At 42.4% G+C, this 23,988-nt stretch overlaps 1 protein-coding gene across 1 annotated transcript in view; it reads left to right on the top strand.

The window, feature by feature from the left end:
• Nucleotides 1–23,988, top strand: part of KCNH8 (potassium voltage-gated channel subfamily H member 8) — a 354,043-nt gene that overhangs the window by 112,378 nt on the left and 217,677 nt on the right. Inside the window, exon 2 of the mRNA XM_047875370.1 lies at nt 5,929–6,162. Within this exon, the coding sequence (XP_047731326.1) occupies nt 5,929–6,162 (234 nt within the window). The remainder of the gene's footprint in view (nt 1–5,928; nt 6,163–23,988) is intronic.

Below are 23,988 nucleotides of genomic sequence, written 5' to 3'. Positions count from 1 at the left end.
GTGCTAAGTCACAGAAAGCAAAGAGCACACCTTCCTGAAGTTCCAGCTGAGTTAAAAATTGGGCAGGCCCATATCAAAACAAATCAGAAACACTCAAACATGAACAGACAACGCAGGAGAATACAAAATTCCGATAGATTTTTACCAAACATGAGATTTCAAAACAATATTGAGCTTAGGTCTCTGCTTCCAGGTCCCTTGGAATGCAAATTTATGGCTTCAGCTGACGGAGGGATATTTTAATGGAAGAATTTTAGAAGTACTCTGATCTACACGGAAAGGGCATGAGGAGATCAGAACCCTGATCTTTTGAATTGTAGCTACCTTTCTTTGCCTCCTTCAAGCCTCTGGAGTGGGTGTGTGCAAAATATTTTGGAACCAAGAAAGTTGCTGTGTTACTTTTGAACTCTTGACTTTCTGGAGGTAATGAGGTGACACAGAGGTTGCTGAGAGACTCCGACTGGTTTAAGAGAGGTCATCAATGAACTTATTTTCAAAGCTGAACTTGATATTATTTATTTATTTGTTGGTTAGTTGGTTGGTTGGTTGGTTTATGAGTTGATACATGTTAATGAACTTCTAATAAATGATCTCTGTAGAGAAAACGCTGCTGATTTGGGCTGTGCAGCAGCGTTTGGGCTGCTGATTTGGGCTGTTTCTGAGCAGAAAAGGTAAAAATTTTCTAGAATAACCCATTTTCTAGAATTAACTTTACCCTATTTTCTAGAGTTGTTTTTCTAGAATTAACCCATTCCGGCTGGAAGTAGAGAACAAGTCACTTCTTTACAGAGGGAATACAAGGTGTATTGAATGGAGTCTATCATTGAGAACAAGTTTTAATCCTTAGCTTCCCACCTTGGGCAGGAAGCTAAAGTTCTCCAGGCTTCAGTGTTCTCACAGGAGAAGTGGGACCAGTACAAGGATGAAATGAGTTAGATGTTGATGGACATTTGCCTTCTCTTCTTTTTTTTCTTCGATACCTTTCCATTTCTTCTTCCATTCCCTTAGTGCCTAGAAGTTGACAATGAATAGTACGTCACCATTCGAGTGGGAAAGTGGTGCTGTGTATTAGAAGTCAGCCCAAAGGACCTGGGTCTTTCCCAATACTGAGATTCCCTCTGATGATCTACGAAAGCGTTTTGCTAAGGAAGCCTTTAGAAAAATAATCAACTGTCTAAAGTAGAAACACATTTAGATCCTACTGTTTACTGGCTTCAAAACTGAATGTGCACAAAAGGATGACCTAGAAACAAGCAGGAAAAAGCTGCGTGGCATTTAGATGCATATCACATATGCATAATTGATTCCTCAAAAGGTTAAATACTCTTAGCATATGTAGGGATAGTGATATATCCATGATGGATTCATAATTATTATGGCAATGGCTTTGTTTTACATAATTCTAAAGTCAATGCCATGTTTCTTTGGAAATTCCAGGACTGGGATTCAGAAAAGCATATGTTTCCAAGTAGATAGCAGGGTAAAAGGAGCTACTCTTTCCCAAACAGAAGGGCTATTCATGTAGCTAGTACGCTAAGCTTTATGAGGCACTGACTGCCACTAAATTCTCTTTGGAATTGAAATGCAATTACATATCGAGGACAAGTGCTAAATATAAACAGAAAAGGCCAGATACATGACTATTTTTTTGCTTTGTTTTTGCAGTATATTTGCAGGAAGAATTCAATACCCCAAACACACTATAATCCTTAATTGAAACACACGGGCAATTTGGTGAAGCCTTTAGCAGCCTTTTTCAAAAGCTTATTGTAGCTTGCGAAACTGGTCTTTTCTTACGTAAACAATTGTAAGGATGCTAAGGACATTAATAAAAGAACCAAGTCACTAAGAAATGTGTAGAATGAAATACTATCATGTATGCCATAAAGTCAGAAAAAAATTGGAGTATGTTGTCTGAGGGTACATATGTAAGCGGTAAAAACTGTAGGAATGGGAATGGGTATTACAAAAATTCAAATTTGGGGTTTCTTCTTTGGGGAAGGAGGGAAATACAGTCTGTGCGGTACCCACAGGGGTTTTTGCTGGATGTATGATCTATGGGCGTTCATTGCCGATGTTAAATATTGTTATGTAATTTTTTAGGTAAGTTACATTTCTTAATCTGTAAGAATGGAAAAGTCAAAAGAACACAGTGAAGAAAAGCACAAATTAGGTTGGTTAAAAAAAAAGTAAGATAGTAATAATGATAAAAAGTAAATTTATTAATCTTGGGTTGATCAAAGTATCCTCATATTGTACTTTTAAAAGATTTAAATACATGCCATGCGCAAGACACAACCACAATAGGTCTCTAGAAGGGCTGGAAATGGAAAGATGAGAAAGGGTATAGCAGATAGATACTGATGAAGTTTTGGGGTGATGGTGTGGTGGTTCGGATCTGATGGCCGAGAAAGAATTCTGGAAGACATCCCTGGGGCAAAAAGGTGGTTTTATTAAAGCCTGGGTCAGGACCTGTGGGCAGAAGAGCTGCTGCATGCACTGGATCGTGGCAGGCCACTCATTACATAGTCTCAGGCTGGCAGAGCGTCAGCAAGGTTTCCAGGATCTTGAGGGGCTAGCTATTGCTAGGGAAATGCCACTTACTACCATTTAATAAGACCTCAGTCATGAGTCCCTTCGGATGAATATGGGGTGGGGGTCATAAGCTCGGAGTATGATTGCCAGCGTATATCTTGGGGGAGTTGAGATAAAGGAAGTTTCCAAAGGAATGTTTCTAGGTTAAATTAGACTTACAGGTTCCTGGGGCGGGGGCATGGTCAGGATAACGTGAACTCAAGATTCCCTTTTGCCCCTAGCAAAGTGTCATCATCATCAAGGCAGATGAGCTCCTAGAGGGAGGTCACTCTGCTGGTTTCAAGGAGTTGTCAGTGGGCTCTAGGCAGTAAGGGAATTTAATTTTGCATTTGCCTTGGTTTCCCACATCACCGTGGCAAGCACTTAAACCCCTTTCCCTTGTTCTTGGGTAGCCAGGAGCATCGGAGGAATATCACACAGATCCCGCTTGGGTGGGGGGGTGTGCCAGCCTGTGTTTTGCCCTCAGCTGCCCTATGCTCCCTCATCAAATACTAACAGAAGAAAGCTATTGTAACCCTTTAAATAACAGGGAAACTGGACGTTAGGATAAAATGTAGTGTTGTTTATTCTCTCTCTGTCTTCAATTACTCTTTCTCCATCCTGAGACCATTTCATCCAGGCGTCTGCTTCTGAACTTGCAAGACTTTTGATAAATCATTTCTGCCTATTTCTTATTCTAAGCTAACCATTTTCAAAGCTTGGAATCTTTAATCTGTCAACTCTGGTAGTACTTATTATCTGAGTACCATTGATTTGGTACTAATCATAGGCTCTGTTTTAATGTTATTGGTATTCACGCATTTCTTCAATTAAATTGTTAGAATCTAGAGCTATAGATTATACCTTCTTCATCTTTTAACACCCAGCATCACCTCCTCCTAAGATCTGCCATGCGGTAGAATCCAGTCGCCTGGCATACAGTAGAAAGTCAATAAACACGTCAGCGGGCAACTGAAAAATGGCTTCTGAAAGTGCATTAAAAGCTGTTTTAGGATGTTTGAGTGCTTTGGCAATGCTGTGTATTTACATTTTTTTAATTTAACATAATTTCTTTTTTTAAAGTTTATTTATTTTTAGAGAGAGAGAGAGAAAGGATGAGTGGTGGAAGGACAGAGAGAGAGAGAGAGGACAGAGCGAAAATCCCAAGCAGGTTCCACACTGTCAGCGCAGAGCCTGATGTGGGGCTTGATATGGGGCTCAAACCCATGAACCATGAAAACATGACCTGAGCCCAAATCAGATGCTTAACCGACTGAGCCACCCAGGTGCCCCCATATTTACATTTTCTAAACAATTTCTCAGCCAAAGTTCTCTAATGGAGACAGAAAGAGACACTATGGTTAGAGAGTGACCAGGAGCTGTGTAGAGTTGGTAAGGTGAAGACCATAGCCTGGTAGGAGGGTGCCCACCTCTGGACCTAGCTGGGAACTCCTGCAGGTTCATTAACTGATCTTTAAGGGTGGAGACTGCATCCAATAAACTTTTTATCTCTACACCTGGAACAAAGTCCAACATGTAGTACATGGTCGATAAATGCTTCTGCAAGGTATGAGAGAATTAAATTTTAGTCTGGGATAATTTAATTCACTCCCATGGCTTCAAAATAAGGTGCCACTGAAGGCTTCCCAGCGCAGGTCTTTAGCTCTGGCTTTTCTCCACATCGGGGAGGGTGAGTGGGAGGGTAGAGGAACCAGCCCAGCCCAGGCAGGATGCAGATGTTAGCACTAGAATTTGTACTCTGGGCTTAGGGGCTGATTGGAGCAAAGCTGGATAGAGTGGATTCGGTTCTGCCAGCTGATAGTGGACTATGGAAACACGAAACAGATGTTTAAAAGGCCACAAGGAAGCCCATGGAATAGATCTTCAGTGCTTGTCCCGCTGGCCATTGAGAAGTAGCTGGGGTTCCTGCCTTCTCATGGCATGCAAGATAGGCTGTCTGTTGCAAACCTTGTTTAAACATAGTGGTTTTTGAATAGGCAATATATAAAGCATAGCATATCAAAATCAAAGGGTACAGTGGGTATATGATAAAAATAAGTGTGCCTACCACTTTTGCCCAAAGTTACTCTCTCTAAAGACATCTACGGTTACCAAGTCATTCCATTGAGGTTTAGGTACGCAAAAACATTTCATATGTAGATATACATATACTTGTTTGTGTTTCTATATTTTCAGACAAATAGTTCATCTGATAGCATATTATATTGAATCTTGATTTTGTCATTTAAGACATTATGCTGGAATTCTTTCCATTTTTTCTTGTATTATTTTAAAAAATCCCAGCCTCTAATATTGTCTGATATACTGTCCAATATTGGTTTCATGAGAAAATGAATGAATGATTTAATAATAGTTTCTAATTCATTCTGAACCTAGAGTCACCAACCATCAGATTTTATAAAATGCCTTATCTTACAGCCCATCTTTAATTTGCCTCTTTTTGCTTATAAGTATCCTATCGAAACCTCAAAAAGTCTCAAAAAAATTCATCCGGCAGGAACCTTCCTTGAATATTGCCTCTCACACTGTCCTCCAGGAGTTATCTTCAAGCACTTAACACTTTGCTATTTTTGATTGTCCTTTAATTCTTATTTGTTAACATCGTAACCATAAAGGTGTGTGTAATACTCAACAGCTTTTATTGAATATTTAATTGTGCCAGACATTTCACTAAGCACTTTAGGTGCATTTCCCATTAATCCCTACAACACACCTTTCTCTCCCTTTAGTGGGAAAATTCCAAGTTGTGGTCCTCTGTCACTTGTAGGGTCTGTATGATTGAGCCTCAGCTGTCATGGCAGTAAAACCCTTTTCTCCTACTCTTTATTACCTTTCCTTCCTTCCCTCTCTCATTTCTCCAATTGCTTCCTTCCTGAAATCACCTGCCAAATAAATGACTTACCCTCACATCCTCCTTCAGGGTCTGCTTTTCGGGAAATGAAATCTCAAGAAACTGAAGTTTAGCGTGTGAATAACTTGTTCAAGTTTATCAATACATTGAGTGGCAGGTTGAGGATTTGAGCCCAAAGCCACACCCAAAAGTGCCCTACATGACTGCTAACTAGGGAGTACGTGCCTCGAAGCAGACCAATGAATCCTGACTTCTCTCTGTAGTGTGTTTCAAAATGCAAGCCAACGTCAGAGCTTAATACTTCTGCTGGTCATTGCCATTTTGTTTTGGACAGTCTCTTTCCCGCCCTGGCACACCAGGACATGCATTTTAGGCACGGTTAAGCTAAACCCGTGTCCTCTTCATTTGTTACTGAAACTGTGATTTATGAAACAGTCCCTCGTGCTCGTGTAGTGGCTGAATGTCCTCTTGTCATTCTACAGACAGCAACTTCATCCTCGCGAACGCCCAGGTGGCCAAGGGGTTCCCCATAGTCTACTGTTCTGATGGCTTCTGTGAGCTGGCTGGATTCGCCCGGACTGAAGTCATGCAGAAGAGTTGCAGCTGCAAATTCTTATTTGGAGTCGAAACCAATGAGCAGCTGATGCTTCAAATAGAAAAGTCGCTGGAGGAGAAAACAGAATTCAAAGGAGAAATTATGTTCTACAAGAAGAACGGTGAGTGCCTTTCTTAGACTGGTGCTCATTGGGCAGTTGTGAAGGGTCACCCTCTCCCAACTCAGTAATTACTTCATAACTCCCATTAAGGCTTAATGGTATTTCATGTAAATACAGGCTGTTACTGAAGTTCTGCTAGTGACTCGGGCAATAGTCTTGTTTTAGCCATTAGCAGCATAAACTGCTTGAAAACTTAGCATTAGAATTATGACTGCTCAATGTTAATATATTAACTGAGTGAATATAAGTTAAAATAAAGTGTGTTACAGTTTTACTATGGTCATTCTTAAAATATATATTAGATACGGTAGTTGTTAATATAGTATAAATAGATGATCTTATCCGGGGATGTTTTCCAAATTGTATGCCTTTCAGAACCACATCTCAACCACAGTCATTAAGGACAGAGATCCGGTGTTCACTGGCAGAAAAGGAAGTTAATTTAAAGCACATCAGCATAGGCATTTTTCTCTTCCAGTTCACTGGCCCCAGAGCCTTTCTCACTACCTTTTTATGTTTTTATTTAAAAAAATGTTTTTTCAATGTTTTTATTTATTTTTGAGACAGAGACAGAGCATGAGCAGGGGAGGGGCAGAAAGAGAGGGAGACACAGAATCTGAAGCAGGCTCCAGTTTCTGAGCCATCAGCACAGAGCCCGACGTGGGGCTCGAACTCACAGACCGCGAGATCGTGACCTGAGCCGAAGTCGGACGCTTACCCGACGGAGCCACCCAGGCGCCCTTCTCACTACCTTTTTAAAGACAAACTAAGAGACACATGGTATAATTCAAGGTGGGAGTAAATTTGCCTGGCTCAAAACTGCCACTGAGGAAATATGAAGCATTTTCTTGTGGTTGCAGTTTTGTGACTCTTCTCTAAATAAAAGAAGATCTCTAGGGATGGGTGTAGTATCTGCAGTGCTTGGGTCCTATGTAGGAATCAGTATCATTATCTCATGGGCCCTGGTGGTTGGGATGAATCCAAGAGGCATTATTTTGGGGAAATGCTAAATCAAAATTAGAACAAATTGCCATTTTCCAGTTTCTAAAATTTTATCTCTTTCTTTAGTAGTCTTCCCTAAAGTAACATAGCCTTCTGAGATTTATCTGGGCACATGGTTGCCAAGGTAGAGAATAGATTTCCCAGCCTCTTTTGCAGTTGGGCTGGACATGTGACAAAGTTTTGGGCCAGTGATATGCAAGAGAATGATTTGTGCAACTTTTAGGAAAAATCCTTAAAGAAATACAATTGTGTGCCCTTTAATTTTTCTTCTCCTTTCCCATGATGTTACAGACTAAATTATGTATCCTCAAAACTCATATGTTGAAGCCCTAACCCCCAATGGGACTGTATTTGGAGATGTGGCCTTTAACGAGGTGATTACGGTCAAATGAGATCGTAAGGGTGGGGCCCTAATCCAATATGATTGGTGTCCTTATAAGAACAAGAGATACCAAGGATACGGGCATACAGGAAAGGTGATGCAAACACACAGAGAGAAGGCCACTGTCTGCAGGCCAATGAGAGAGGCCTGTCAGCACCTGATCTCCATTTTCAGCTTCCAGACCATGAGAAAATAAATTTCTGTTGAAGCCACCCTGTCTGTGGCACTTTGTTAGGGCAGCCCCAGCAAAGCAGTGGGCTTTTTCTGTGGGTCAGAACATTAAGGCAAAGCTGGAAAGCCAGCTTCCACCGTTTGCAAAGTTCAACATCATAGAGGAGTGCAGAGTAACAGGATGAAAGGAGCCATCCTCTCCCACCCCAGACAGAAGCTCGTACATGCCCATCTTATTTGAATCATTTCATTTGGGGGTCGTTTTGTTACAACGTCTAAATTGCATTCTAACGCAGGGTTTCTCAACGTTGGTGGCGTTGACATATTGGGTCGGTAATCATTTGTTGTGGAAGGCTGTCCTGTGCATGGCAGATGATAAGGAGTATTTCAGGCCTCTATATTTTGCTCTCAACACTTAGTATTGGGGTCATTGTCAGGTAGAGAAGTGGGGGCCTAAACATGGGAACTTCATCTTCTTTTATAACGGGTTTGTCTTTGGAAGACATTCTTTGAGCGTGTGAATTTTGGATTCACAGTGGGCATGAAATACTGGAGAGTACCATCCTGGGAGGCACAGAATATCCAATGCTTTAGTATTAGGAACATAGTTCAGACCATTGTGTCCTTCCTAGTGTCAATAGATAAGGCCTACGTAGCAAATATGATAAAATGAAAGGACTCCAGTTCTGTCTAATTATAGCACAATCATTGAAGAGAGCCTGAGATTAAAAAAAAAAAAAGTGGAAGATGCCACTGAGAATGCAGACTGGTAGGGAGTGATAAAACCACCATCTGGTGGAACAAAGAGAAAAGGGATATCTTTTGTCTAAAATATCTGCTGACAGCAGACTTGTCCTTCTCAGGATAGGCACCTTGGATAGATAACTCCAAATCCATTTGGGTGTCTTCCTTTTTCAGCCACCTCTAAAGTTCTGAATGTAGCACCACTGAGAAAAGTTCAGGCCAAGGAGGAGAAGCCCCAAAAATGGAGATTTGAGAGGCCAGAAAAGTAGAAATTATGGAGCACAGTGTGGGAATTTCCTGAGTTCAATGTTTTATAGGATGTCTGCAGCCTTGGACCTCTTTGGATGGAAATCATTAAAAGCATCAGTTGCCTCTATGCCAATCAATATGGAAAATTGTCTGACGTTGTGAGCAAACAAATTGATCCAGTTACAAGTGGTTGAAAATTGCTGCCTCTCCTATGATAATCATGCTGTATTTTCGCTATTTTTAGAAGTATCTGTCTGCACACACAACAGTGAACCTTTGAAGGCACTATCTGTGCATTAGTTTACTCTGCATCTCCAGCATGTAGAGCTTGAGCTCAGAGCAGTGTCCATCAAATGTTCATTCCTCAGTAAATGCTTGCTGAATGGAATTGAAATGGAACATTAGAGGGACCTATGGATACTTCAGAGACTGTCTGGATTTCTGATTTTTAAAAATAAGCTATGCCCTCAAGGGTCCTCCTTCTCTCCTCCAAAGCTCCTTTTTTTTAACTTACTTTCGAAAGTAGTGCTTGTTTCTTATTCTGGCCTGATACATTTTGACCATCTGTGACTGAGCTTCTTTGCTTACTGGCCCCTCAGTGTTGCACTGACCTCATGGGAAAACACTGCCTTTCCTCTTCTTGCTCAGGCCTATAATAACCTGACCAGAGGCTGGTGATGTGCATCAGAGTACTCTCAAGGTTTTAGGGCATCTCATGGGACTTATCGTAAAGGAAGACACACTACGATCCTATAGCAAATGTGCCTATTTACTGAGTTCAGAGGAAAATAAAAAGAGGAAGTTCTTACTGACATTACCCACCTGTCAGAACCCCAGCTCCTAGTCATGTCTTGAGTCTGTAAGTCTGCCTCCTACCTCTCTCTACTCCCCCCCCCCAATTAAAGATCCTTCTTTCATACTTTATGAAGTATGCTTCATAAAGCATGAAGGTTGAATGCTCTAGTCCTCTTTAGGAAAACCTCACTGTCTACCCACTAGACTGGTCCTCCTTGAAGGGTGTATTGTCCTCTCCTGACTAGAGAAAAGTGTGGGACACAGCATTCTCCAGAAGAATTCATCCCCCAATGCAGAGTAATTCAGCCTAAATAAAAATAAAATAAAACCATAAAGGGATGGAGAGGAATAGGTTTCATCTGATCCCTTTCCTTATCTCTGCTCCAACAATTTGCTCCCTTCTCTCTGGGTTATTGTGGTTTCTTCTAGGTAACTGATAGAAAATAGACATATCTAGAGGGGTGTCTGGGTGGCTCAGTTGGCTCAACATCTGACTTCGGCTCAGATCATGATCTCACAGCTCATGGATTTGAGCACCACATCACGGAGACTGCTTGGGATTCCTTCTCTCTCCTCTCTTCCTATGTGCATTCTCCCTCTCTCAAAATAAATAAATAAACTTCAAAAAATAGAAAACAGACATATGTAGAAGTATATGTACACGCACAGCCCTCCGAAAATATAGTCATCAAAGAGAGTCCAGTCTTTTAAAAGGTCAATAATTATGACAGCTAGAAGAATAATAATGGCTAACACTTAAACAATATTTGGTACATGCTGAGAACTTTCTCACATACTTAACTTTTACTTATATTAGCCTATTTAATCCTAGAACTTTTTAAAAAATAAATACTCTTATATTATCATATTGCAGATGAGGAGACCAATATACAGAAAGAATAAGTTTTTTTTTAAATTAAGTAATAATTAAGAAGACAAATAGTTTCACAGGTAAACATAATATAAATCTACAGTTATGGTGCACGTAACAAAATGTAGAATTGTCAAATTAGTCTACATCTGAAACTAATAAAGCATTATGTGTCAACCATACTTTAGTATAAATCATCTATTTTCAAAAAAAATAAGTGATTGTATAATTACCACAAAGCACTAATCATCGACTTACAGAAATTGTTCTTTACTGCATTGTCATATTGTGTATGATTGTATTTGGAATTTGACTTATTTCAAGTAAAATACCTAAGTAAAATTCAGACTTAAAAAAGCATAATATGTAAACTTGTCTTTGTCTAAAATAGAGATAGTAATATTTTACACTTTCACATTCAGACGGAGTTGACATTTCTCCTCACTTGTCCTCCCTCTAGATAGTCAAGGGTCTACCCATATATCAGAAATGAATACCATTAAGATGCCTTTTCAAAAAGCAGACTCCTCCACTTTTGTGGGTTTTTTTTTAATGTTTTTGAGAGAGAGAAAGAGAGAGAGAGTGCAAGCAGAGGAGGAGCAGAGAGAGGGAGACACAGAATCCAAAGTAGGCTCCAGGCTCTGAGCTGTCAGTACAGAACCTGATGTGGTACTCGAACTCATGAGCTCCGGGATCCTGACCTGAGTCGAAGTTGGATGCTTAACCTACTGAGCCGCCCTCCAGTTTTGTTGATATCAAAAGGCATTAACCAGAACTGTTCTGGGCAAACAGAGGTATGGCTACCCTGAGTGTAATCATTTTATTAATTCTGTGTTCATTCTCTCATTTCTTCTATATGAGTGATACTAATATCTATGTGGTTCTCTCTTTTTCTTATGCATAGCATACTTTGCACACTGTTCTGCACCTCACAGAACACTGTGTGTCCTGTAGGACTGTGTATACCTTGTCGAACTCTAAGGTTCCTTCTCCCATCACCAGAAAGTTATTTTATGAATCATTTCTTAGTATAGCTAAATTTTTGCAACTTTCTGAGATAGGTTCCCTCTCCTAGGGTGGCCTCTCCTACACTAGTATTTGAAACATTTCCCTTCTTTACCCTGATCTTCATGCTCTGACCAAGTTGAGTTCTGGTTCTAGCAGCTTCCAAGAAAGATTTTTCTCGGAGCGTTGAAGGCTCAGGCAGTCCGAACACCATCCTATCTTTGTGTAGCCCACTTGCACTCACCCGAAATGGAGCTCCTTTCTAGTTTCTTTTTGCAAGATTTTAAAAAAATTTTTTTTAAGTTTATTTTGACAGAGACAGAGTATGAGCATGAGCTGGGGGAGGAGCAGAGAGAGAGAGAGGAAGACACACAATCCGAAGCAGGCTCCAGGTTCCAAGCTGTCAGCACAGAGCCTGACGCGGGGCTCGGACTCACGAACTGTGAGATCGTGGCCTGGGCCGAAGTCAGACGCTTAACCGACTGAGCCACCCAGGCGCTCATAAGATTTTATTTTTAAATAATCTCTACACCCAACATGGGGCTGAAACTCACAACACCAAGATCAAAAGTCACATATTCCACTGACTGAGCCAGCCAGGCACCCCTCCTTTCTAGTTTTAGTTGTTTTCAGATCTCCAGAGCCCTCCATTCTCAGAGCATTTCTTCTTTTGGAAATGGATAACCTGTTGAGGGTTTATGAGGCTCCAAGCTCCTAGGCCTGTGAGAATTCTCTTTTTCCTATCCTGTTTTTACCTTGCAGTTGTTACTCCTGCAAGGATCTAGCTTCTAAGTCAACTAATCTGTCACAAAGGAGCCAAAAATGTCGCGAGGGAAGATAGTCACTTTAATAAATGGTGTTGGATGGGGCGCCTGGGTGGCGCAGTCGGTTAAGCGTCCGACTTCAGCCAGGTCACGATCTCGCGGTCCGTGGGTTCGAGCCCCGCGTCGGGCTTTGGGCTGATGGCTCGGAGCCTGGAGCCTGTTTCTGATTCTGTGTCTCCCTCTCTCTCTGCCCCTCCCCCGTTCATGCTCTGTCTCTCTCTGTCCCAAAAATAAAATTAAAAACGTTGAAAAAAAAAAATTAAAAAAAATAAATAAATGGTGTTGGAAAAACTGGATATCCACATACAAAAGGATGAAAACAGACCACAATCTTGTAACATACACAAAAGTCAACTCAAAATGGAATAAAACTTAATTACTGGGGGTATTGCCCCATCACTCTGTATTCTGAGGTTCTGGGGGGCACACTGTTACACAGTTTTGCTCATGATTTTGTGTGTGTGTGGATTTCTGATTTTGCTACCTTAGTTGCTTTAATTTTGTGAAAGGATTGGGGATGTTTCAAACACCAACAACTCTTCACCACCATTGCTTTTTCACATAGCCGTTTAAACAATCGCTTTAGACCATGTACAGTTGCTTTGGGGATATAAGCCCAATCTCTGAGAGTTTTCTTCTCCTTCTTTTTTTCTTCCTAAATTGCCATTTGTATGGCTGGGGTGTGAGGGGAATATCTGAACCGAAGGCATAGTGAAGAAAGGACCCCCTGTCCTCTTGTTGACCACTGATTCATGCATGGCCCATCTGTCTGATGCTCTCGCAAGGTGAGCACACCCATCCTTCACACCTAGAAGCAAAGGGAGTCTCCGGGGAAATGAACTGGAGCATCCTTTATGCTCTCACATTTCCTCAAAAGTAGGCAGCCACCTCCATGTTGATAAAGAGGCATTCTGATGAGCAGTTTCTTCTATAGAGAAGGGAAAAGGTTCCTAATATCTTCAATGTTTCCAAAAAAACAATCCAATGCAGCTTCTTTTGTCTTCAAAGCTGTGAAACCTCCGAGTGGAGAGATTATCTCTGGCTTCCCCTACTTGCTCTCGTGATCCACAAGCCGAGAAGGGACAGGCTAAGATGTCATCTCATATTGCCATCTTCCAGATTCTAGCTTCTGGGTCAAGTTTTTTAGGGGTAGAAAGTTGTTTCTTCACTGTCATAGAAGACCATCATGCTTGGCTCTATGAGCCCCAACTGTTAGATGTTAATCTTAGCATATCCTCTCCACAGAAATCTTATCTTTTAAGCCCGTTTTCTTTTATTGATTGATTGGTTGGTTGATTGATTTTATTTCTTAAAATTTTAATTCTGGCATAGTTAACATAGAGTGTTATATTAGTTTCAGGTTTATGATATGGTAACTCAGCAATTCCATATTATCATCCAGTCCTCATTCCAAGACAAGTGCACTCCTTAATTCCCATCCCCTATCTCACCTATCTCCCCATCCACCTCTCCTCTGGTGACCATCGGTTTGTTCTGTAGAGTTAAGAGTCTCCTTCTTGGCTTCTCTTTCTCTCTCTCTTTTCCCTTTGCCCAGTTGTTTTGTTTGTTTTTAATTCCACATGCAAGTGAAATCATATGATATTTGTCTTTCTCGGGCTGATTTATTTCCCTTAGCGTTACACTCTCTAGCTATATCCATGTTGTTGCAAATGGCCAGATTTCATTCTTTTTAATGGCTGAGTAATAATATTCCATTGTATCAAGCCCATTCCATACAAAATAGATCCCAGGAAGAAAAATGCGGGAGGAGAGCACACATTTAAGAAGAAAATGAAAATAACAGTTAATTTTGCAGATACAGTATCGTGATATGTTAGTTTGCTAGGACTGACCTAACAAAGTACCACACACAAGTGGCTTAGACCAAAGAAATGTATTGTCTCACCATTCTGGGTGCCAGGAGCCCACTATCGAGGGGTCAGCTGAGTTGGTTCTGCTGAGAGTTGTCAGGAAGAATTTGTTCCATGCCTCTGTCCTAGCTTCTGGTGGTTTGCTGGCAATCATTAGTGTTTCTTAGCTTGTAGAAGCATCATCCTGATCTTTACTTTCGTCCTCACAGTGTTTCCTTCTGTGAGTGGCTATGTCAAGATTTCCCCACTTTTATAAGAATGCTTATCATATCTGATTAGTGCCCACCTTCATGATCCCACTTTAACTTGTTACCTCTGTAAAGACTCTATCTCCAAATAAGGTCATATTCCAAGTTAGGATTCTAACATATCCACCAAAAACACACCTGGCTACATTTACATTAGGTATATCACAATTTAAGTGACTTGCCCAAGATTGTAAACTAGTAAATAAAGAAGCCAAGATACATAAATGTTCTTGGACTTCAAGGTCCTTGCCCTTAAGCCACTGGCTCTCTGTAGAAATGGGGATGGGTACCACCTCCCAGGGGCATTTTGCAAATCTCTGGGGATGTTTGACTCAAGAAGTTGTTTTGTCATTTAATGGGCAGGAGTCAAGGACACTAAATGTACTATGATATACGGGATTGTCTTGCAATCGAAGAATTGCAAGTATTTTCATACTTTGCAAAGTTTCATACTTTGCAAAATTTCCCAAAATTTCCTTGTGTTCTTTTATGGTTTGTTTGTTTGTTTGTGGTAAGAACACTTAACGTGAGATCTATTTTCTTAACATTATGCAAAGTGAAATAAACCAGTCACAGAAGGACTGCAGGATTCCATTTTTATTAGGTATCTAAAATAATCAGACTCATAGAAGCAGAGAATAAAATGGTGGTTTCTGAGGGTTAAGGGGGGGAGGAAAAAGGGAGTTGTTCGCTGAGTAGAAAGTTTTAGCTACGCAAGATGAGTAAGTTGGACAGATCTATACACCAGAGCGGCCACAGTTAACAATACAGTACCGAGTGCTGCATGACTTTGTAATGCCCCATCAGCTTTTCCGGGAAGTAAAGCACTGGTTTCTAATTATCTGAACTTAGAACTTAACACACGCTGTTTTGGGGAAGGCTTTAATTTCCCACTGAATTTCCGAGAATAAAACCATAGTGCAGTGAGGAATGATTCAATTTCATCTTGTTCAGAATTTCACCCATTTCTGAAAAATCTCATCACTGACTCACAGGACTTGTCCTGGGTGCAGCAAGCACATGTGCCCGGGCTCTGCACGCAGAGTTCTTGCATTCCGGGAGATTCTGTACACGGGTCCAATTATCCAGCCGCCACAGTGCATCTTCTCTTGAAGCCAGTCATGCCTGAGCATTTCGTGTTGAGATGCATACTAGTTTATCAGAGATGGCCTCACTCTGATTTTTCTGTAAGCTTACTGGTAATAACATACAGTATTGCTTTTCTGAAAACAACCTGTATAATATTAATTATGATTTTTTCACTTTTAAATAGAGAAGAGAGAAATACAAGTATTTGTTACAAAAGGGAATCCCAAATCTGATAGTTTTGCATAACTCTTCTCACTCACAAATAAACTCATTCCCAGGTCACCTTCAAGATTTGCCGTCTGTTTCCACACACCTTCTGAACTATTGCTTAATGTTTTTCTTTATTTTTTACTTTTTTACTTTAGGGACAGAGAGAGCATGAATGGGGCAGAGGGGCAGAGGGAGAGAGAGCGAGAATCTCAAGCAGGCTCCATGCTCAGTGCAGAAAGCTACACTGGGCTTGATCTCACAACCCTGGGATCATGAAGTCGAGAGTCAGATGCTCGACTGACTGAGCCACCCAGGCGGGCCTGCTTAATGTTTTTAAGTTGACTCACTTTTTTTAAAACTCAAATTGCAAGCAAAAGAAAGCTAAATCACTACTCTAAATGGAAAACCAGGATCACTAGCCTCAAGTGGAAGGTAACCATAAATAAATATGCAATGAAAATATTGTAATTTCAAGTCTTGAAACTTAAGGAAAAAAGTATACCGCGAAATCTATAATAATAAATCTAATTGATTATGGTGTGCCACCAATGAATGTTATCTAGTTTTCCCAGTAAGAATTCAAGTAAGTATGAATTTTCTCACATTTACAGATAAGGAAAGTATGATGCAGAAAAATAATGTGAACACAGATGTGTCTTATGTGTGTTTCATGATAGACAGTCCTCAGCTTGTCATGACATGGACAAACGCTTAGAAAAATCAAGGCTTTTTTTTTCTTTTTAAATATAGTTCGATTTTCAACTTTCTGTGGTTTGGACTTTAAACATATATATTCGTGAGAACAAAAACAACTTATTTACAATTTACTGTTTGTTTGGGGAAGATGCCTTCTATGTGTTGGGGAATCCTTTGTTTACTCAGCTGCTAGATATATATTCAGATGAAAATCAGAAGCTGAAAACTTAAATTGTTCAGTAAATACAAAGTGGTGGTGAGTGGGGGTAGGCTTCTCGTAAGTAGCAATGGGGAGAAGAAGAGAGGGAGAGGTCAGGGGGACAGGAAGAGAAGGTAAGAGAACAGGGAGAGCTAGAGAAATGGGAGACATTAGGTGGTGTCTTAACTCCTTTCCCTCAAAATGTCTGAAGGTAGGCCGGATATTTCTGTTTCAATATGCATTAAAGCTAATAGGTATTAAAATGTAAGATATTTATATGAACTAGCTAAAATAATCTGTTCTACCAAGAGTATGCATCCCACTAGTTGAGCAAGCACTGTGTTTACTTCTGTGTACACATAAACAGTCTGAACCAGGCATATGCATACTCAGTCTTAGGAGGTCAGCTCATGGTCAAAGACAAAAGGAAGCAGATTTCTTCGTGAAATCTCTTTTTTATTTACAGTGAGCTGCTCATGGCAGATAGTCATAGTAAGGACCATCACTTTCCTTCTAACACTGAGTTTATATGTAAGATATTTTTAGTGAGTTCAGTTACACTCAGTTTTTCAAATGACTCTGCAGATGATTTTTAGAATAGTTGATTATGCCCTGTAGGTATTTGAGAATTGGAGCTCAATACAGGAAAAGAGACAAAGCCTTGGGGTGATAGAATGTCACATGATTCTCAAAATCAACATTTTATTTATGTACGTATGTATGTTTATTTATTTTTGAGAGAGAAAGAGACAGAGAGTGAGTGGGGGAAGGGCAGAGAGAGAGGGAGACACAGAATCAGAAGCAGGCTCAAGCTCTGAGCTGTTAGCACAGAGCCTGACACAAGGCTCGAACTAATGGACCGTGAGTTCATGACCTGAGCCAAAGTCAGACACTTAACTGACGGAGCCACCCATGTGCCCCAAAATTAGCATTTCATTTTTAAAAAATTTTTTTAAAGTATCTATTTATTTTGGGGAGAGCGCAAGCAGGGGAGGGGCAGAGAGAGGGAGACAGAGGATCCAAAGCGGGCTTTGCACTGACAGGCTGACAGCAGCGAGCCCCATGTGGGGCTCAAACCCACGAACCGTGAGATCCTGACCTGAGCTCAACCGACTGAACTACCCAGGTGCCCCCCAAAATTACCATTTTAAATGTGTAGCCTAGTTACTTCCCCAGTACTATTAAGAAATGGGCTTGCAGCGTTGCAAATAGAATGGTTTCGTGTAAGATCCAAATTTCAGAGCAAGGGGTGTCATTCCCATCCATGTAATAAGTGAAAAACAAGAAAATGCTCTTTAATGGAAAGTGTAGTGTCTAAGCGCCTGTCTTTTGTGGCTGTGGGCGTTCCCAGACTGGGCGTCACTCACAGTAGCTTTAGATTTCCACCACATGGGGAGAACAGTGAGGTAAGCCAGGAACCTATTTCGACAAGAGTTACAGAACCAGCCTTGAGATTACAGGCAATACAAGAAACTTTATCTTAAGGTGGAGTGAGATCTGGGGCAAAAGGAAAAGTAAATTCTGAGTGAAGCGAGAGCATTTTCCCTGCCAGCCCTCCCATGGACTCAGACCAGAGTCCATGAGAAAGGGAGCACAAAGGAGGTGCCATCCTTTCATAGGATCTCCTCAGGCTGTTGAGACTGTCTGAGCCCAGGGCATTAGCCTTCCTTGGGATGGTCCTTTGGCAACCACTAAAAGCTTCACGGTGAGCCTGGAGGATGACGCAGAGCTTAGAGTCTTGCATTCTTGGAAGGCAAGAGGACTAGATGATGGAGACCCTCCCCTTTGTGAGTTTTAGAAGTATCGGTGAAGAGCCCAATGGGGACTCAAGTCTACTGAGAAGCTAGTGAACGTAGGAGCTGGGAAGCTTTTTCCCTGTGAAATGGATACAAGCATATTCTTCCTCCCAGGCTCGTGGAGTCAAGGAGGCACAGCACAGTGTATCTAATGTCCCAGTTAACCATGGCTGTGCAACAGCCACCTCAGAATTTAGTGGCTTAAAATAGTGGCTGTCTCAGCTTACAGTACTGTGGGTCAGGAATCTAGGCTGGGCTTGGCAGAATGATTCTTCTTCCTTTCAGGGTTGGCAGACATTGTTGGTTGGTAGGTGGTGTTCAGATGGGAGATGCTTGGATGTTCAGATTGGGGGACCTGAGACGGCTTCACTCGCATGTCTGGCCTGTTAGAAGTCTGGGATTGACTGGGACGGTGGCCTGAAGTGCCTACACATAGCCTTCTGGAAGCCTCCAGGTAGTCTAGTGTTCCGCGAACCAGGCAGACGCTGTGAGACCTTTTGTGACCTAGTTTAAGATGTCACCTGTGCAACTTCCATACCATGTCAGTACTGTGGTTGGGGCAGCTGCAAGTCTACCCATATTCGGGAGAAGGGGACCTGAATCCCAACTCTTGATAGAAAGAGTGATGAAAAAAAATGTGCAGCCATCTTTTACAGACTTCAGGTCTAGGTTTGTTGCAATGTGTTTGTCGAAAGAGAGAGGGAGAGCAGCAGGAGGCAAGAGGACATTTAATTCTGATGCTTATAAAATTTACAGTTTTTGGTAATGTCTGAAGGGCCACAAATGGGGACCGTGCTTCCCACAGCTAAGTGTATTAGGGACCTGCGGGTCAGACTGTTGCTGCTAACTTTCCGTTACTTTCCAGTCTGATTCCTCTGAGCCTTTACTTCAGACTTGGCACGCCCCAAAATAGAAAGCATTTTATGATGCTTTTATGATTTTATGATGATTCTCCAATATGCCTGTTCAGTCTTGATAGAAGATTAGTATTTTATATTTCCCTCCTGTGTCTTTTGCATTCAGGAAGCGAGGCTCAGAAATGCAAATACAGTAAACAACCTTCAGGGATGGCAGCCGGAAGGGCAGAGAACTCAGAGAGGACAAGCACACGCAGCCTAAGGGGGAGGCTGCCAGGCAGTTTATCTTTTCACTTATTCAAATTCGGGCTTCGTCCTTGTAAGCCTAGGCAGCTCTCCTGGGCTCTTTCCCACATAGCCGAACACGCTACTCTAAGTGGAACCATGCCCATGGTTCAGGTTGCATGGTTTAGTCAATGAGCAGGAGTCTTCTGTCTGTACTTGATGGGCTAACCCCGGGCTGCCCAGCCAGGATGATCGGAGCAAAGTGAGACAGAGGTGCAGATCAGGCGTCAGTGCCTTTGTCGGGACCTGTGTAGCTCTGCCTGTCCTGTCCAGGTTGAGTGGTCACGGTTGCTGCCTTGCTAGTCCCTGCACGTCCACTTGTTCACGGTCAGCCTTTCTGACTTCATACAGTACTAACAACTAACGGAGCGTTCGCTGCGGGTCAAGCCCTGTGCTCGCTGTTTGCACGTGTTGTTACCTCTGTTTACACCTGTCATCAATCCTTTGCGGCAAATCCTATTAATGCCACACTTCACAGTTAAAGAAACTCATTCCCAGAGAAATTAAGTGGAAGGGCCAGGGTCCGAGACTCCTGATCGCTGCACTCACAGACACTTGGTCATGCTCACGGGCATGGCAGACCTCAGCCTCCTACTTAGGGAGCCTTCACCAGCTCCTGGTTTATGAGAGAGAGAGGGGCTTCCTAGGTGCTATATGTCCGGGAAGAACCGGCAAACAGTCAAGGAAAGAACCTATTAAGTTACTCATTTTTGTACCCGTGGCTATTCATATTCCATCTTTATGAGCCAGAATTGAAATGTAACCACCAGCAGTGTCTGAGAATCTTTGGAGCTAAACAAGTTCCCTTTGAAATGAGAAAAACCTGTTGTTTTAAAGGTTCTCTTTCTGTGGTGAGAAGGAGATATGGAGCTTGGAGAATCAAGCCTTGGTAAGGAAGGATCTTCCCACGATATTTACTGTGTCCAGGCCAAGGACCGGCTAGTATAACCAGAGCGGTAGCTAGAACCAGAAGGGCTTGGGGTAGAATCTTTGCTGTATACACTCCCTAAGTATGTATACTAGCTAAGTGACTTGGCTAGTCTGAGCCTCAGCTTGACCTTTTCTGAGGGAGAGAGGTCTGATGAAGGACCAAACGAGGTAACCATTGCTCACGCCCATTATTAGGACAAGCTCACACCCATTATTAGGTAACCCATTACAAGGTAACCATTGCTCACACCCATTATTAGGACTCTAATTTGTAGAGTCCCTTGCCTTTAAAAAGATCTACTAAAAATTTCAAGATAGCAACCATGGATCATTTAATCAAAGCCTGGGGCCCTCCTGAGTGCACGGCCTAGGCACCTGTACCGTTTGTATGCCCATGAGGCCGGTTCTGAACATTATAGCCTTTCAACAAACATCCCTTCCTACCATGGCATGTTTCCCTCACAAGAAGAACCTGTCTGCTCTCATTTCCCAGCGTGCCGGGCCCTCAGAACCTCCCACTTAGATGTCTGAATCCAATGTTCGGGCCCTGGCCTCTGGCCCGGTTTCTTATACCCCCATCACCTCACTAGAAAAGCCATGGACATCTAACTATGAACATCTAACCATCTTCAAAGGGATCCCGCAAAGATTCTGTGATGTCTTAGCCAAGACGCCGTATGTCCTCCAAGTTGTAGAATTACAACAGTCACATGAGAATGTATGCCATTCTAGACATGCGATCCTCTTACCATGAGTGATGATAAAATATTGACTAGTTACAATTACATAAAAATAGACCTGTGTTTTATTTCTCAGTGATGAGCCTGCACTCCATGACACTCACCAAATTCGCACACTAACAGGCACCAGAAATTCAGATCTCTGGGGCATCCACATGGACCTTTGTGCCCCGATGAAGTCATTCTTCCTGCCATTGCCTCAGTTCAGACTGTCATGATTTGCAAGAGTTTGCCAGGGGCCTGAGTTGCAAGAGTTCCACTCAACCAGCTGCCCGATCTATAGTCGGTTCCCCTCCCTGCCTCCATGTCGTCTTTCTATGGTGCACATCTGCCCCGCTGCTCTCTTGTGACAAAGCCCTGGTAAACGCCACCTGCTTAGCCTGGCATGTAGTGGCGCTCATGAGCTAGCTCTTGTCGGCGGTCTCCCTCTTCAGACTCATCCTTTCTCTTTTCTGCCCTCCCTTCTCCCCTCATTCCTCATCATCCCTACTCCAGCAGAGCCTTGCTTCATCATGTCATAGTTTTTGAAAAATGCCCCATGTTTGAACTCACCTTGTGCCTTCTTACTGGACCCTCGCCCTGCAGGGAATGGTGCCGCCACCCTGCCCGTGCCCTCCATTAGGCCAATAAATTCGTCATGGTTCAGTTCAAGCCTGTCTCATCTGGGAGGCCTTTGCCAACTGGGACCTTCGTTTCGCATCATGCTTCCGTCCTTCATAGTAGGTACCATCCTGCAACAAGCTGAGAATGTTTGTTTCCTTCAATGTGATGGTGTTAGGAAGTGGGGGCCTTTGGGGGTGATTAGGTCATGAGGGTGGAGCCCTCATGAATGGGTTGGTGCCCTTATTTAAAAAAAGAAAAAAAAATGTTAAGGTTTATTTATTTTTGAGAGAGAGACAAGAGTTCTAGTGGGGGAGGGGCAGAGAGAGAGGGAGACACAGAATCTGAAGCGGGCTCCAGGCTTCGAGCTGTCAGCACAGAGCCCGACGCGGGGCTGGAACTCATGAACCATAAGATCATGACCTGAGTTGAAGTCGGACGTTTAACCAACTGAGCCACCCAGGTGCCCCAAGGGTTGTGCCCTTATAAGAAGAGGTCAGAGGGGCCCCTGGGTGGCTCAGTCAGTTAAGCCTCTGACTCTTGATTTCGGCTCAGGTCATGATCTCTTGATTGTGAGTTCGAGCCCAGTGTAGGGCTCTGCACTGGTAATGCTGAGCCTGCTTGGGATTCTCTCTCCCTCTCTCTCTCTCTGTCCTCCCCCACATGTTCTCTCTCTCTTTCTCAAAATCAATAAATAAACTGAAATTTTTTATTTTTGTTTTTGTTTTTAAAGAAGAGGCCAGGGAGCTAGCCTATTGTGTTCCCACCATGTGTGGACATAGTAAGAATTTGGCAGCATGTGACCCGGAAGAGGACTCACTGTAATCTGACCGCGCGGGTACTCCGGTCTCAGACTTCCAGCCTCCAAAGCTGTGAGGAATAAATTCCTGGCAGCCCGCAGCCACCTGGTCTGTGGCGCTTTGTTATAGCAGACCAAACTGCCTAACGCACCCTCTGTTACAGCCTTCCCTTTATCCATGTATCTCTCTCATGAGGTTGTGCATGGTCGAGGGTGGCTTCTTTTTCGTTTTTCTGGTGCCGTATTAATTAATCATGGTGTCCGCAGTGCCTAGAACAGTCGTTGGCACGTAAGAAATGCTTCAGTATTTGCTGACTGAGTCAAAATGTTTGTTTTACTGTTTCAGATGGAGCCCTGGATGGCTCCCCTACCAGAAGAGCCTTGAGACACTGAGTCTAGCCGCACACGCTACTCCAGACGCATTTTGCTCTTCTGTGTCAGCTTCGTGGTCACCTCTCCTTCCAAGGGTTCTCAGATCTCTGACCTCGCCGTCCCCTTTGCTTTCTGTTTCTAGACATTGGTTCCCTGGTTAGGATGATTTTCTTTTTTTCGTATTCGGAGAACCTCTTCTCATTCTCTATCTTGCAGAGATAGAGGGAGTGACATTCTGGAGTTTTCTGCTGAAGCCCTGGTTGAGTCTACAATGTGGCTACTAAAGATGCAAGAGTGAAAAGCTTTAAAACCAATTTCAAAGGTTTATCTACTGGAATTGACAGGGTGTGGTGGTCTCTTTGGGTTGGGTGTGGGTGGGGGAGAGAAAGAAGGAAGTGTTAAGAATGACTTTAAAATGTGCATTTGCAATCGGATCCATCCAAGTTGGCCTTTTATACTTTGTTGGGGGTGTATGTTTTGAGATGAGAGGGAAGGGAAGGCTGGCGTATGGCTTTTTGTTTCAGTGTGTTTGTTTTTCTAATATTTACTAATCCATAGGGCACTGATGATCAGATCCAAGAACCATCGTTACTAAAAATGACATAAAGTGAGGGGCGCCTGGGTGGCTCAGTCGGTTAAGCATCTGACTTCAGCTCTGGTCATGATCTCACGGTCTGTGAGTTCGAGCCCCACGTCGGGCTCTGTGCTGACAGCTCAGAGCCTGGAACCTGCTTCGGATTCTGTCTCTCCCTCTCTCTCTGACCCTCCCCCGTTCATGCTCTGTCTCTCTGTGTCTCAAAAATAAATAAACATTAAAAAAATTTAAAAAAAAAATGACATAAAGTGAAAAAATATCTTATGGCTTGGAGCATCTCCAGGGATGGGCACTATAACCAAGCTATAACTGGGGAACTGATTTCATCTATGATAAGGACAGCGATTTTTCAAGTCTTCACTTCCCCAGAATTCTTCAAGTTTGAGTCCCCTAAATGATCTTTAAAAAAAAAAAAAAGCACTGTGTTTCAGAAATTACAGCAGGAGTCAACCAGCAAAAGAAATTTTAACAGTGCTACTAAGAGAAGGTACCATTA

Source organism: Prionailurus viverrinus, chromosome C2 (assembly GCF_022837055.1).
Source record: "Prionailurus viverrinus isolate Anna chromosome C2, UM_Priviv_1.0, whole genome shotgun sequence".
Lineage (NCBI taxonomy): Eukaryota > Metazoa > Chordata > Mammalia > Carnivora > Felidae > Prionailurus > Prionailurus viverrinus.
The sequence above is the reverse complement of the archived record's forward strand: the minus strand, read 5'-3'. Positions and strand labels throughout refer to the sequence as shown.